This window comes from Oncorhynchus masou, chromosome 29 (genome assembly GCF_036934945.1).
Source record: "Oncorhynchus masou masou isolate Uvic2021 chromosome 29, UVic_Omas_1.1, whole genome shotgun sequence".
Classification (NCBI taxonomy): Eukaryota; Metazoa; Chordata; class Actinopteri; order Salmoniformes; family Salmonidae; genus Oncorhynchus; species Oncorhynchus masou.
In genome coordinates, this window is record NC_088240.1 from 81,122,536 (window position 1) to 81,138,315 (window position 15,780).

General features: G+C 48.6%; 1 protein-coding gene across 1 annotated transcript in view; it reads left to right on the forward strand.

Moving 5' to 3' along the window:
- Window positions 1-15,780, forward strand: part of LOC135520724 (ephrin-A4-like) — a 171,055-nt gene that overhangs the window by 91,623 nt on the left and 63,652 nt on the right. The window contains exon 2 of the mRNA XM_064946486.1: window positions 14,850-15,160. Within this exon, the coding sequence (XP_064802558.1) occupies window positions 14,850-15,160 (311 nt within the window). The remainder of the gene's footprint in view (window positions 1-14,849; window positions 15,161-15,780) is intronic.

The window sequence follows — 15,780 nt, forward strand, 5'->3', positions numbered from 1 at the left end:
TCTCTCCCTTCTGTCTCTCTCCCTTCTGTCTCTCTCTCTCCCTTTCCTTCTGTCTCCCTTTCTCTCCCTTTCCTTCTGTCTCCCTTTCTCTCCCTTTCCTTCTGTCTGTCCCTTTCTCTCCCTTTCCTTCTGTCTCTCCCTTTCCCTCCCTTTCCTTCTGTCTCTCCCTTTCCTTCTGTCTCTCCATTTCTCTCCCTTTCCTTCTGTCTGTCCCTGTCTCTCCCTTTCCTTCTGTCTGTCCCTTTCTCTCCCTTTCCTTCTGTCTGTCCTTTTCTTGTCTCTCTCTCTCCCTTTCCTTCTGTCTGTCCCTGTCTCTCCCTTTCCTTCTGTCTGTCCCTGTCTCTCCCTTTCCTTCTCTCTCCCTTTCTCTCCCTTTCCTTCTGTCTCCCTTTCTCTCCCTTTCCTTCTGTCTCTCCCTTTCTCTCCCTTTCCTTCTGTCTCTCCCTTCTGTCTGTCCCTTTCTCTCCCTTTCCTTCTGTCTCCCTTTCTCTCCCTTTCCTTCTGTCTGTCCCTTTCTCTCCCTTTCCTTCTGTCTGTCCCTTTCTCTCCTTTTCCTTCTGTCTCCCTTTCTCTCCCTTTCCTTCTGTCTGTCCCTTTCTCTCCCTTTCCTTCTGTCTCTCCCTGTCTCTCCCTTTCCTTCTGTCTGTCCCTTTCTCTCCCTTTCCTTCTGTCTGTCCCTTTCTTGTCTCTCTCTCTCCCTTTCCTTCTCTCTCCATTTCTCTCCCTTTCCTTCTGTCTCTCCCTGTCTCTCCCTTTCCTTCTGTCTGTCCCTTTCTCTCCCTTTCCTTCTGTCTCTCCCTTTCTCTCCCTTTCCTTCTGTCTCTCCCTTCTGTCTGTCCCTTTCTCTCCCTTTCCTTCTGTCTGTCCCTTTCTCTCCCTTTCCTTCTGTCTCCCTTTCTCTCCCTTTCCTTCTGTCTCCCTTTCTCTCCCTTTCCTTCTGTCTGTCCCTTTCTCTCCCTTTCCTTCTGTGTCCCTTTCTCTCCTTTTCCTTCTGTCTCCCTTTCTCTCCCTTTCCTTCTGTCTGTCCCTTTCTCTCCCTTTCCTTCTGTCTCTCCCTGTCTCTCCCTTTCCTTCTGTCTGTCCCTTTCTTGTCTCTCTCTCTCCCTTTCCTTCTCTCTCCCTTTCTCTCCCTTTCCTTCTGTCTCTCCCTTTCTCTCCCTTTCCTTCTGTCTCTCCATTTCTCTCCCTTTCCTTCTCTCTCCCTTTCTCTCCCTTTCCTTCTGTCTCTCCCTTTCTCTCCCTTTCCTTTTGTCTCTCCCTTTCTCTCCCTTTCCTTCTCTCTCTCTGTCTCTCTCCCTTCTGTCTCTCTCCCTTCTGTCTCTCTCCCTTCTGTCTCTCTCTCTCCCTTCTGTCTCTCTCTCTCTCTCTCCCTTCTGTCTCTCTCTCTCCCTTTCCTTCTGTCTCCCTTTCTCTCCCTTTCCTTCTGTCTCTCCCTTTCTCTCCCTTTCCTTCTGTCTCTCCCTTTCCTTCTGTCTCCCTTTCTCTCCCTTTCCTTCTGTCTGTCCCTTTCTCTCCCTTTCCTTCTGTCTCTCCCTTTCCCTCCCTTTCCTTCTGTCTCTCCCTCTCCTTCTGTCTCTCCCTTTCTCTCCCTCTCCTTCTGTCTCTCCCTTTCCCTCCCTTTCCTTCTGTCTCTCCCTTTCTCTCCCTTTCCTTCTGTCTCTCCCTTTCTCTCCCTTTCCTTCTCTCTCCATTTCTCTCCATTTCTCTCCCTTTCCTTCTCTCTCCATTTCTCTCCCTTTCCTTCTCTCTCCCTTTCTCTCCCTTTCCTTCTCTCTCCCTTTCTCTCCCTTTCCTTCTCTCTCCCTTTCTCTCCCTTTCCTTCTCTCTCCCTTTCTCTCCCTTTCCTTCTCTCTCCCTTTCTCTCCCTTTCCTTCTGTCTCTCCCTGTCTCTCCCTTTCCTTCTGTCTGTCCCTTTCTCTCCCTTTCCTTCTGTCTGTCCCTTTCTTGTCTCTCTCTCTCCCTTTCCTTCTCTCTCCCTTTCTCTCCCTTTCCTTCTGTCTCTCCATTTCTCTCCCTTTCCTTCTCTCTCCCTTTCTCTCCCTTTCCTTTTGTCTCTCCCTTTCTCTCCCTTTCCTTCTCTCTCTCTCTGTCTCTCTCCCTTCTGTCTTTCTCCCTTCTGTCTCTCTCCCTTCTGTCTCTCTCTCTCTCCCTTCTGTCTCTCTCTCTCCCTTTCCTTCTGTCTCCCTTTCTCTCCCTTTCCTTCTGTCTGTCCCTTTCTCTCCCTTTCCTTCTGTCTCTCCCTTTCCCTCCCTTTCCTTCTGTCTCTCCCTCTCCTTCTGTCTCTCCCTTTCCCTCCCTTTCCTTCTGTCTCTCCCTTTCTCTCCCTTTCCTTCTCTCTCCATTTCTCTCCCTTTCCTTCTGTCTCCCTTTCTCTCCCTTTCCTTCTGTCTCTCCCTTTCTCTCCCTTTCCTTCTGTCTCTCCCTTTCTCTCCCTTTCCTTCTGTCTCTCCCTTTCTCTCCCTTTCCCTGTCTCTCCCTTTCCTTCTCTCTCCCTGTCTCTCCCTTTCCTTCTCTTTCCCTTTCTCTCCCTTTCCTTCTCTCTCCCTTTCTCTCCCTTTCCTTCTCTCCCTTTCTCTCCCTTTCCTTCTCTCTCCCTTTCTCTCCCTTTCCTTCTCTCTCCCTTTCTCTCCCTTTCCTTCTCTCTCCCTTTCTCTCCCTTTCCTTCTCTCTCCCTTTCTCTCCCTTTCCTTCTCTCTCCCTTTCCTTCTCTCTCCCTTTCTCTCCCTTTCCTTCTGTCTGTCCCTTTCCTTCTGTCTGTCCCTTTCTCTCCCTTTCCTTCTGTCTGTCCCTTTCTCTCCCTTTCCTTCTGTCTGTCTGTCCCTTTCCTTCTGTCTCTCCATTTCTCTCCCTTTCCTCCTGTCTCTCCCTTTCCTCCTGTCTCTCCCTTTCCTCCTGTCTCTCCCTTTCCTCCTGTCTCTCCCTTTCCTCCTGTCTCTCCCTTTCCTCCTGTCTCTCCCTTTCTTGTCTCTCCCTTCTGTCTCTCTCCCTTATGTCTCTCTCCCTTCTGTCTCTCTCCCTTCTGTCTCTCTCTCTCTCCCTTTCCTTCTGTCTCCCTTTCTCTCCCTTTCCTTCTGTCTGTCCCTTTCTCTCCCTTTCCTTCTGTCTCTCCCTTTCTCTCCCTTTCCTTTTGTCTCTCCCTTTCTCTCCCTTTCCTTCTCTCTCTCTGTCTCTCTCCCTTCTGTCTCTCTCTCTCTCCCTTCTGTCTCTCTCTCTCTCCCTTCTGTCTCTCTCTCTCCCTTCTGTCTCTCTCTCTCCCTTTCTCTCCCTTTCCTTCTGTCTCTCCCTTTCTCTCCCTTTCCTTCTGTCTCTCCCTTTCCTTCTGTCTCCCTTTCTCTCCCTTTCCTTCTGTCTGTCCCTTTCCCTCCCTTTCCTTCTGTCTCTCCCTTTCCCTCCCTTTCCTTCTGTCTCTCCCTCTCCTTCTGTCTCTCCCTTTCTCTCCCTCTCCTTCTGTCTCTCCCTTACCCTCCCTTTCCTTCTGTCTCTCCCTTTCCCTCCCTTTCCTTCTCTCTCCCTTTCTCTCCCTTTCCTTCTCTCTCCCTTTCTCTCCCTTTCCTTCTCTCTCCCTTTCTCTCCCTTTCCTTCTCTCTCCCTTTCTCTCCCTTTCCTTCTCTCTCCTTTCTCTCCCTTTCCTTCTCTCTCCCTTTCTCTCCCTTTCCTTCTCTCTCCCTTTCTCTCCCTTTCCTTCTCTCTCCCTTTCTCTCCCTTTCCTTCTCTCTCCCTGTCTCTCCCTTTCCTTCTGTCTGTCCCTTTCTCTCCCTTTCCTTCTGTCTGTCCCTTTCTTGTCTCTCTCTCTCCCTTTCCTTCTCTCTCCCTTTCTCTCCCTTTCCTTCTGTCTCTCCCTTTCTCTCCCTTTCCTTCTGTCTCTCCCTTTCTCTCCCTTTCCTTTTGTCTCTCCCTTTCTCTCCCTTTCCTTCTCTCTCTCTCTGTCTCTCTCCCTTCTGTCTTTCTCCCTTCTGTCTCTCTCTCTCTCCCTTCTGTCTCTCTCTCTCCCTTCTGTCTCTCTCTCTCCCTTTCCTTCTGTCTCCCTTTCTCTCCCTTTCCTTCTGTCTCTCCCTTTCCTTCTGTCTCCCTTTCTCTCCCTTTCCTTCTGTCTGTCCCTTTCTCTCCCTTTCCTTCTGTCTCTCCCTTTCCCTCCCTTTCCTTCTGTCTCTCCCTTTCCCTCCCTTTCCTTCTGTCTCTCCCTTTCTCTCCCTTTCCTTCTCTCTCCATTTCTCTCCCTTTCCTTCTGTCTCCCTTTCTCTCCCTTTCCTTCTGTCTCTCCCTTTCTCTCCCTTTCCTTCTGTCTCTCCCTTTCTCTCCCTTTCCTCCTGTCTCTCCCTTTCTCTCCCTTTCCTTCTGTCTCTCCCTTTCTCTCCCTTTCCTTCTGTCTCTCCCTTTCTCTCCCTTTCCTTCTGTCTCTCCCTTTCTCTCCCTTTCCTTCTGTCTCTCCCTTTCTCTCCCTTTCCTTCTGTCTCTCCCTTTCTCTCCCTTTCCCTGTCTCTCCCTTTCCTTCTCTCTCCCTTTCTCTCCCTTTCCTTCTCTCTCCCTTTCTCTCCCTTTCCTTCTCTCTCCCTTTCCTTCTCTCTCCCTTTCTCTCCCTTTCCTTCTCTCTCCCTTTCTCTCCCTTTCCTTCTCTCTCCCTTTCTCTCCCTTTCTCTCCCTTTCCTTCTGTCTGTCCCTTTCCTTCTGTCTGTCCCTTTCTCTCCCTTTCCTTCTGTCTGTCCCTTTCTCTCCCTTTCCTTCTGTCTCTCCCTTTCCTTCTGTCTGTCCCTGTCTCTCCCTTTCCTTCTGTCTGTCTGTCCCTTTCCTTCTGTCTCTCCCTTTCCTCCTGTCTCTCCCTTTCCTCCTGTCTCTCCCTTTCCTCCTGTCTCTCCCTTTCCTCCTGTCTCTTCCTTCTGTCTCTCTCCCTTCTGTCTCTCTCCCTTCTGTCTCTCTCTCTCTCCCTTTCCTTCTGTCTCCCTTTCTCTCCCTTTCCTTCTGTCTGTCCCTTTCTCTCCCTTTCCTTCTGTCTCTCCCTTTCCCTCCCTTTCCTTCTGTCTCTCCCTTTCCTTCTGTCTCTCCATTTCTCTCCCTTTCCTTCTGTCTGTCCCTGTCTCTCCCTTTCCTTCTGTCTGTCCCTTTCTCTCCCTTTCCTTCTGTCTGTCCTTTTCTTGTCTCTCTCTCTCCCTTTCCTTCTGTCTGTCCCTGTCTCTCCCTTTCCTTCTGTCTGTCCCTGTCTCTCCCTTTCCTTCTGTCTGTCCCTGTCTCTCCCTTTCCTTCTCTCTCCCTTTCTCTCCCTTTCCTTCTGTCTCCCTTTCTCTCCCTTTCCTTCTGTCTCTCCCTTTCTCTCCCTTTCCTTCTGTCTCTCCCTTCTGTCTGTCCCTTTCTCTCCCTTTCCTTCTGTCTCTCCCTTCTGTCTGTCCCTTTCTCTCCCTTTCCTTCTGTCTGTCCCTTTCTCTCCCTTTCCTTCTGTCTCCCTTTCTCTCCCTTTCCTTCTGTCTGTCCCTTTCTCTCCCTTTCCTTCTGTCTGTCCCTTTCTCTCCTTTTCCTTCTGTCTCTCCCTGTCTCTCCCTTTCCTTCTGTCTGTCCCTTTCTCTCCCTTTCCTTCTGTCTGTCCCTTTCTTGTCTCTCTCTCTCCCTTTCCTTCTCTCTCCCTTTCTCTCCCTTTCCTTCTGTCTCTCCCTGTCTCTCCCTTTCCTTCTGTCTGTCCCTTTCTCTCCCTTTCCTTCTGTCTCTCCCTTTCTCTCCCTTTCCTTCTGTCTCTCCCTTCTGTCTGTCCCTTTCTCTCCCTTTCCTTCTGTCTGTCCCTTTCTCTCCCTTTCCTTCTGTCTGTCCCTTTCTCTCCCTTTCCTTCTGTCTGTCCCTTTCTCTCCTTTTCCTTCTGTCTCCCTTTCTCTCCCTTTCCTTCTGTCTGTCCCTTTCTCTCCCTTTCCTTCTGTCTCTCCCTGTCTCTCCCTTTCCTTCTGTCTGTCCCTTTCTCTCCCTTTCCTTCTGTCTGTCCCTTTCTTGTCTCTCTCTCTCCCTTTCCTTCTCTCTCCCTTTCTCTCCCTTTCCTTCTGTCTCTCCATTTCTCTCCCTTTCCTTCTGTCTCTCCCTTTCTCTCCCTTTCCTTCTGTCTCTCCCTTTCTCTCCCTTTCCCTTTGTCTCTCCCTTTCTCTCCCTTTCCTTCTCTCTCTCTCTGTCTCTCTCCCTTCTGTCTTTCTCCCTTCTGTCTCTCTCCCTTCTGTCTCTCTCTCTCTCCCTTCTGTCCCTCTCTCTCTCCCTTCTGTCTCTCTCTCTCCCTTCTGTCTCTCTCTCTCCCTTTCCTTCTGTCTCCCTTTCTCTCCCTTTCCTTCTGTCTCTCCCTTTCTCTCCCTTTCCTTCTGTCTCTCCCTTTCCTTCTGTCTCCCTTTCTCTCCCTTTCTCTCCCTTTCCTTCTCTCTCCATTTCTCTCCCTTTCCTTCTGTCTCCCTTTCTCTCCCTTTCCTTCTGTCTCTCCCTTTCTCTCCCTTTCCTTCTGTCTCTCCCTTTCTCTCCCTTTCCTTCTGTCTCTCCCTGTCTCTCCCTTTCCTTCTCTCTCCCTGTCTCTCCCTTTCCTTCTCTCTCCCTTTCTCTCCCTTTCCTTCTCTCTCCCTTTCTCTCCCTTTCCTTCTCTCTCCCTTTCTCTCCCTTTCCTTCTCTCTCCCTTTCTCTCCCTTTCCTTCTCTCTCCCTTTCTCTCCCTTTCCTTCTCTCTCCCTTTCTCTCCCTTTCCTTCTATCTCCCTTTCTCTCCCTTTCCTTCTATCTCCCTTTCTCTCCCTTTCCTTCTCTCTCCCTTTCTCTCCCTTTCCTTCTCTCTCCCTTTCTCTCCCTTTCCTTCTCTCTCCCTTTCTCTCCCTTTCCTTCTCTCTCCCTTTCTCTCCCTTTCCTTCTCTCTCCCTTTCTCTCCCTTTCCTTCTGTCTGTCCCTTTCTCTCCCTTTCCTTCTGTCTCTCCCTGTCTCTCCCTTTCCTTCTGTCTGTCCCTTTCTTGTCTCTCTCTCTCCCTTTCCTTCTCTCTCCCTTTCTCTCCCTTTCCTTTTGTCTCTCCCTTTCTCTCCCTTTCCTTCTCTCTCTCTCTGTCTTTCTCCCTTCTGTCTCTCTCTCTCTCCCTTCTGTCTCTCTCTCTCCCTTTCCTTCTGTCTCTCCCTTTCTCTCCCTTTCCTTCTGTCTCTCCCTTTCTCTCCCTTTCCCTGTCTCTCCCTTTCCTTCTCTCTCCCTTTCTCTCCCTTTCCTTCTCTCTCCCTTTCTCTCCCTTTCTTTCTCTCTCCCTTTCTCTCCCTTTCTCTCTCCCTTTCTCTCCCTTTCTCTCTCCCTTTCTCTCCCTTTCTTTCTCTCTCCCTTTCTCTCCCTTTCCTTCTCTCTCCCTTTCTCTCCCTTTCCTTCTCTCTCCCTTTCTCTCCCTTTCCTTCTCTCTCCCTTTCTCTCCCTTTCCTTCTCTCTCCCTTTCTCTCCCTTTCCTTCTCTCTCCCTTTCTCTCCCTTTCCTTCTCTCTCCCTTTCTCTCCCTTTCCTTCTGTCTGTCCCTTTCCTTCTGTCTGTCCCTTTCTCTCCCTTTCCTTCTGTCTGTCCCTTTCTCTCCCTTTCCTTCTGTCTCTCCCTTTCCTTCTGTCTGTCCCTGTCTCTCCCTTTCCTTCTGTCTCTCCATTTCTCTCCCTTTCCTCCTGTCTCTCCCTTTCCTCCTGTCTCTCCCTTTCCTCCTGTCTCTCCCTGTCTCTCCCTTTCCTTTTGTCTCTCCCTTTCTTGTCTCTCCCTTCTCTCTCTCCCTTCTGTCTCTCTCCCTTCTGTCTCTCTCTCTCTCCCTTTCCTTCTGTCTCCCTTTCTCTCCCTTTCCTTCTCTCTCTCTCTGTCTTTCTCCCTTCTGTCTCTCTCTCTCCCTTTCCTTCTGTCTCTCTCTCTCCCTTTCCTTCTGTCCCTCCCTTTCCTTCTGTCTCTCCCTTTCCCTCTCTTTCCTTCTGTCTCTCCCTTTCTCTCCCTTTCCTTCTGTCTCTCCCTTTCCCTCCCTTTCCTTCTGTCTCTCCCTTTCTCTCCCTTTCCTTCTCTCTCCCTTTCCTTCTGTCTCCCTTTCTCTCCCTTTCCTTCTCTGTCCCTTTCCCTCCCTTTCCTTCTGTCTCTCCCTTTCCCTCCCTTTCCTTCTGTCTCTCCCTTTCTCTCCCTTTCCTTCTGTCTGTCCCTTTCTCTCCCTTTCCTTCTGTCTCTCCCTTTCCCTCCCTTTCCTTCTGTCTCTCCCTTTCTCTCCCTTTCCTTCTGTCTCTCCCTTTCCCTCCCTTTCCTTCTGTGTCCCTTTCTCTCCCTTTCCTTCTGTGTCCCTTTCTCTCCCTTTCCTTCTCTGTCCCTTTCTCTCCCTTTCCTTCTGTCTGTCCCTTTCTCTCCCTTTCCTTCTGTCTGTCCCTTTCTCTCCCTTTCCTTCTGTCTGTCCCTTTCTCTCCCTCTCCTACTGTCTGTCCCTTTCTCTCCCTTTCCTACTGTCTCCCTTTCTCTCCCTTTCCTTCTGTCTGTCCCTTTCTCTCCCTTTCCTTCTGTCTGCCGCTGTGTACTCTCTGTTTAGGGCAAATAGCATTCTAGTTTGCTCCTTTTTTTTGTTAATTTTTTCCAATGTGTCAAGTAATTATCTTTTTGTTTTCTCGTGATTTGGTTGTGTCTAATTGTGCTGCTGTCCTGGGGCTCTGTAGGGTGTGTTTGTGAGCAGAGCCCCAGGACCAGCTTGCTTAGGGGACTCTTCTCCACGTTCATCTCTCTGTAGGTGATGGCTTTGTTGTGGAAGGTTTGGGAATCGCTTCCTTTTAGGTGGTTATAGAATTTAACAGCTCTTTTCTGAATTTTGATAATTAGTGGGTATCGGCCTAATTCTGCTCTGCATGCATTATTTGGTGTTCTACGTTGTACACGAAGGATATTTTTGCAGAATTCTGCGTGCAGAGTCTCAATTTGGTGTTTTTCCCATTTTGTGAAGTCTTGGTTGGTGAGCGGACCCCAGACCTCACAACCATAAAGGGCAATGGGCTCTATGACTGATTCAAGTATTTTTAGCCAAATCCTAATTGGTATGTTGAAATTTATGTTCCTTTTGATGGCATAGAATGCCCTTCTTGCCTTGTCTCTCAGATCGTTCACAGCTTTGTGGAAGTTACCTGTGGCGCTGATGTTTAGGCCAAGGTATGTATAGTTTTTTGTGTGCTCTAGGGCAACAGTGTCTTGATGGAATTTGTATTTGTGGTCCTGGAGACTGGACCTTTTTTGGAACACCATTATTTTGTTCTTACTGAGATTTACTGTCAGGGCCCAGGTCTGACAGAATCTGTGCAGAAGATCTAGGTGCTGCTGTAGGCCCTCCTTGGTTGGTGACAGAAGTACCAGATCATCAGCAAACAGCAGACATTTGACTTCGGATTCTAGTAGGGTGAGGCCGGGTGCTGCAGACTTTTCTAGTGCCCGCGCCAGTTCGTTGATATATATGTTGAAGAGGGTGGGGCTTAAGCTGCATCCCTGTGTGAAGAAATTTGTGTTTTTTGCCAATTTTAACCGCACTTGTTGTTTGTGTACATGGATTTTATGATGTCGTATATTTTACCCCCAACATCACTTTCCATCAGTTTGTATAGCAGACCCTCATGCCACATTGAGTCGAAGGCTTTTTTGAAATCAACAAAGCATGAGAAGACTTTGCGTTTTGTTTTGGTTTGTTTGGTTGTCAATTAGGGTGTGCAGGGTGAATACATGGTCTGTTGTACGGTAATTTGGTAAAAAGCCAATTTGACATTTGCTCAGTACATTGTTTTCATTGAGGAAGTGTACGAGTGTGCTGTTAATGATAATGCAGAGGATTTTCCCAAGGTTACTGTTGACGCATATTCCACGGTAGTTATTGGGGTCAAATTTGTCTCCATTTTTGTGGATTGGGGTGATCAGTCCATGGTTCCAAATGTTAAAGAGTTTTAGTATAGCCAATTGGAATTTGTTGTCTGTATATTTGATCATTTCATTGAGGACACCATCAACACCACAGGCCTTTTTGGGTTGGAGGGTTTTTATTTTGTCCTGTAACTCATTCAATGTAATTGGAGAATCCAGTGGGTTCTGGTAGTCTTTAATTGTTGATTCTAAGATCTATATTTGATCCATTTTGGATAGATAATTATTCGTGTTGTTGTTTGTTTTGTGTTTTCCAATTTTCCCAGAAGTGGTTAGAGTCTATGGATTCTTCAATTACATTGAGCTGATTTCTGACATGCTGTTCCTTCTTTTTCCGTAGTGTATTTCTGTATTGTTTTAGTGATTCACCATAGTGAAGGCGTAGACTCAGGTTTTACGGGTCTCTATGTTTTTGGTTGGACAGGTTTCTCAATTTCTTTCTTAGATTTTTGCATTCTTCAACAAACCATTTGTCATTGTTGTTAATTTTCTTCGGTTTTCTATTTGAGATTTTTAGATTTGATAGGGAAGCTGAGAGGTCAAATATACTGTTAAGATTTTCTACTGCCAAGTTTACACCTTCACTATTACAGTGGAATGTTTTACCCAGGAAATTGTCTAAAAGGGATTGAATTTGATGTTGCCTAATTGTTTTTTGGTAGGTTTCCAAACTGCATTCCTTCCATCTATAGCATTTCTTAATGTTACTCAGTTCCTTTGGCTTTGATGCCTCATGATTGAGTATTGCTCTGTTTAAGTAGACTGTGATTTTGCTGTGGTCTGATAGGGGTGTCAGTGGGCTGACTGTGAACGCTCTGATAGACTCTGGGTTGAGGTCAGTGATAAAGTAGTCTACAGTACTACTGCCAAGAGATGAGCTATATGTGTACCTACCATAGGAGTCCCCTCGAAGCCTACCATTGACTATGTACATACCCAGCGTGCGACAGAGCTGCAGGAGTTGTGACCCGTTTTTGTTGGTTATGTTGTCATAGTTGTGCCTAGGGGGGCATACGGGGGAGGGGATGCTGTCACCTCCAGGCAGGTGTTTGTCCCCCTGTGTGCTGAGGGTGTCAGGTTCTTGTCCGGTTCTGGCATTTAGGTCACCACAGACTAGTACATGTCCCTGGGCCTGGAAATGGTTGATTTCCCCCTCCAGGATGGAGAAGCTGTCTTCATTAAAATATGGGGATTCTAGTGGGGGGATATAGGTAGCACACAGGAGGACATTTTTCTCTGTTAGGATAATTTCCTTTTGAATTTCTAGCCAAATGTAGAATGTTCCTGTTTTGATTAATTTAATGGAGTGAGTTAGGTCTGCTCTCTACCAAATTAGCATACCCCCTGAGTCCCTTCCCTGTTTCACACCTGGTAGTTTGGTGGGTGGGACTACCAGCTCTCTGTAACCTAGAGGGCAACCAGTGGGTCTGTCTCCTCTATACCAGGTTTCTTGCAGGATGACAATGTCTTTATTACCGATTTCTTTGGTGAAGTCCGGGTTTCTGCTCTTCAGGCCAAAGGCAGATGACCTCAGGCCTTGGATATTCCAGGATGATATAGTGAATGCTTTTTGTTCCATAGAGTGTCTAATGTTGTTGGTCGTGGTTTGGCCTCAGGCCAGTAAGTGTGAGCAGAGCCTGCTGAGCATCTGGTACATGCCATTGGCTTGGGCGAGTGTGAGAGTGGGGGTTGGGACTGTTCGCCCGCTCACTACCTGGGCGTATGTGTGGCTTCCATGTTGAGGCCCTCTTTGCGGGGGTGGGGTGCATGGGGTGGGCAGGAGTGGCATAGGTCTGATCTGAGGGGGCCTAAATGGGGTGTGGGCATGGTTGACGTGGGGGGGTGTTGATGGGTGGGGGTGTGGATGTGTCTGGGTGTGCGGTGGTCTGGATGTAATTCCTCTTGGCGTGGGTCCTCTATGTGTAGGTCCAGGGGGTCCTGCAGGCCTGGGAGGGTGTCTGGGTGGGGTGTCTATTGATCTGTTGCTCCTGTGTGAAGTGTTGGGGATACGTTTGAGAGCGATGTCCTTTCGAGTTTGGGCAAAGGTGGGCACTGCTGCCTTGTAGAGTTGGACCTGGTCATAGAGGCTGTTCAAGTCCAGGGTGGAGTGGTGGGCCAGGAAAACGTTTGGTTTTGAGGCACAGTCACGGGAAATACTTGAGTTTAACCGCTGTATTGTAGCAGGGTGGAAGTCTTTTCGTGGTAGCAGGGTGGAGATAACCACTTGTGCGTTGGGGAAAGTAGAAGAAGCCTTTTCAATCACTCCCTTCAGTGCTGTGGCCACTCTTTCTTGCTGTGCTCTCAGGTCGTTTGCGCCTGTGTGTATTATTATGTGGCTGGGTGAGCCTAGTTTGGCCTCAGACAGAAGGTCTAGGGCGCTCTGGGTGTTTGGACACCAGAGTTTAGACACAATGTGTTTGGGAAAAAGTTTTTTTTCTTCTATATATTTCCCATTTGAGTCCATAAGTAGTACAATCTGTGTCTTGTGTTTGTCCTCAGTGGGTGTGGGGGGTTGTCAGAAGGGCTATCAGGCAGGCTGACCGAGGGGGTGCTCAGAGGGGGTGAGAGCCGCTGGGCTTGGGGTTCTTCATTTGTCTGTTCTGCTGTGATGTCGACTCTATGGTCAGGGTCTGGTGTGGACTGTTCTGCTGTGGTGTCGAGACTTTTGTTGGGTGCTGAGGTGGGCTGTTCTGCTGGCTTCTCTGTGGGGGTGGCCACCTCTCTAGTGGGGTGTTCTCTGTCGCACGCCGTCCCCCTCAACCTCTCCCCCATCCCCCTCACCCTCTCCTCCACCAGCAGTCTGACACTCTCCTCTAGTGCTCTGTTCTGCTCCTCTTTCTCCTGTTGTATTTGTCTCACCACTGTCCAAAGTGCAGATATGTCTCTGTCCACCTCCAGCTCTCCGGGTCTGGTTAAGGGGCTGTTGTTGTGCTGGACTGTTGTCTGGGTCTGTGCTGACTGAAGTGTAATTACCTGCTGTTCCAGCTCCTCCTGCCGTATCTCCAGCTGGGTGAATTTGTCCTTCATTTCAATGAGGGAGTGGTAATCTGTGCTGGGAGGTTGACTCTCTGCTGGGGGTTGCTCGTCTGTGGGGTTACATAATGAAGAGGTCTGGTCTGACCCGCTCGGTGTGGGGGTATCTTTATCAAGGGAGAGCTTCTCCTGCTGGGCTAATTCTTTGATTAGGTGAAAGTCCAGCTTAAACTGTTTGGGGTTACCCTGTATCATTACTGTTCCGGACTTATAGATATTTATATTACTTGACTCAGAGTCCTCGTTATCAAGTATTCTGAGTTTCCACCCCTCGTTAACCCCCCCTCTCTTAACAAAGGGGTAGTGTGCTAATATTGCACTGTGCCATGCCAGGGGATGGTTTGTGTGGAAGATAAGGTTGCTGATGTTCCCATTTTTGTAATAGTCAGCAAAAAGTGTCTCTTGATTTTCCATAAGGAGCTTCATTTTGTAATCTTTTCTTGACTTATCATTCTTTACATGCAAAGGGTACTGTATTTTAATTACCTCTGAACAGCGGGAGGGAGCCTCTAAGGCCTCTCCATTTGGTTGGGGTAGACTGTGTGACTCTCCTGCCATTGTTGGGCTAATGGGTTTTGACACCTCTCACTTGACACGTCAGTGCTAGTTGAAGCTGTATCAAACTTGGCAGAATTATGTTAGAATTCAGTCCTTATAAAGTAATGTTGTGTATTTTTCTTCTTGGCTTTTGGCTTTTAAAATATAGTTTCAGACTAAGCATTACTCACTCAGTTCCAGGTTGGATGGTGTTTTCAGGTTTCTGTTGTTTTCCAGAGAATTTGCTGTATAGAGAAATAAATCTTGGTAGTTGTGAACCTTCCAGGTGATTCCGTAATTCCGTCCAAAATCAGGTTGTAGGTTTTAAGTTTTGATTTGAAGTGGTGGTTATGTTGTAGAGGGTAGAATCCAGTATGTGTTCCTGACAAAAAATCCAAGTTTATCTAACTCCTAATCTATCTTTTTTAAAGAAAATGCTGAAAAATGCAGGAGCTCATCTGATCCTGACCTCTGCTCTCTCTCTCTGCTCTTACTATCATATCATATCATGCTCTTACTATCATATCTCTCTCTCTCCCTTCTGTCTCTCTCTCTCCCTTCTGTCTCTCTCTCTCTCCCTTTCCTTCTGTCTCTCTCTCTCCCTTTCTGTCTCTTTCCCTTTCCTTCTGTCTCTCTCTCTCTTTCCCTTTCCTTCTGTCTCTCTCTCTCCCTTCTGTCTCTCTCTCCCTTCTGTCTCTCTCTCTCCCTTCTGTCTCTCTCTCTCTCTCCCTTTCTGTCTCTCTCTCTCTCTCCCTTTCCTTCTGTCTCTCTCTCTCTTTCCCTTTCCTTCTGTCTCTCTCTCTCCCTTTCTGTCTCTTTCCCTTTCCTTCTGTCTCTCTCTCTCTTTCCCTTTCCTTCTGTCTCTCTCTCTCTCCCTTCTGTCTCTCTCTCTCTCTCCCTTTCTGTCTCTCTCTCTCTCTCCTTTCCTTCTGTCTCTCTCTCTCCCTTTCTGTCTCTTTCCCTTTCCTTCTGTCTCTCTCTCTCTTTCCCTTTCCTTCTGTCTCTCTCTCTCCCTTCTGTCTCTCTCTCCCTTCTGTCTCTCTCTCTCCCTTATGTCTCTCTCTCTCTCTCCCTTTCTGTCTCTCTCTCTCTCTCCCTTTCCTTCTGTCTCTCTCTCTCCCTTTCTGTCTCTTTCCCTTTCCCTGTCTCTCTCTCTCTTTCCCTTTCCTTCTGTCTCTCTCTCTCTCCCTTTCCTTCTGTCTCTCTCTCTCCCTTTCTGTCTCTTTCCCTTTCCCTGTCTCTCTCTCTCTTTCCCTTTCCTTCTGTCTCTCTCTCTCCCTTCTGTCTCTCTCTCCCTTCTGTCTCTCTCTCTCCCTTCTGTCTCTCTCTCTCTCTCCCTTTCTGTCTCTCTCTCTCTCTCCCTTTCTGTCTCTCTCTCCCTTTCCTTCTGTCTCTCCCTTTCCTTCTGTCTCAGTTTGACGGGAGGGGATCTGTCCATCCAGGTGAATCTGAATGACTACCTGGATATCTACTGCCCCCACTACCCTCACCCGTCTCCCCCCAGTGAGGTCTACCCCCAGGCCCCACCAGACAGCCTGGCCCTGTACCTGGTGGCTGAGGGGGGGTTCAGGGGCTGTGTGGAGACCCAGGGGGCCATCAAGAGGTGGGAGTGTAACAGCCCCCGTGCCCCCTTCGGTCCTGTCCGCTTCTCAGAGAAGATCCAGCGCTTCACCCCCTTCTCTCTGGGCTTCGAGTTCCTCCCCGGACACCACTACTACTACAGCTGTGAGTAGGTGGGTGGGTGGGTGGGTGGGTGGGTGTGTGTGTGTAAGTAAATCTGTGTGATGACTTGGGTGTCCTCTTTTCCCACTACTTCCTATTTCTGTCTTCCTCTCATTTATCTCCAACTGCTGGAGGAGGGAGGGGGGGAGCAAGGAAGGTAGAGGGGGAGCGATGTCTGTTTCCTGATGATCTGGTGCTTCTGTCTCCAACCAAGGAGGGCCATCAGCAGCACCTAGTTATTCTGCACAGATTCTGTCAGACCTGGGCCCTGACAGTAAATCTCAGTAAGACCAAAATAATGGTGTTCCAAAAAAGGTCCAGTCACCAGGACCACAAATACAAATTCCATCTAGACACTGTTGCCCTAGAGCACAATAAAAACTATACATACCTTGGCCTCAACATCAGTGCCACAGGTAACTTCCACAAAGCTGTGAACGAGAGACACGGCAAGAAGGGCCTTCTATGTCATCAAAAGGAACATAAAATTCAACATACTAATTAGGATTTGGCTAAAAATACTTAAATCAGTCAGAGTCCATTGCCCTTTATGGTTGTGAGGTCTGGGGTCCGCTCACCATCCAAGACTTCACAAAATGGGAAAAACACCAAATTGAGACTCT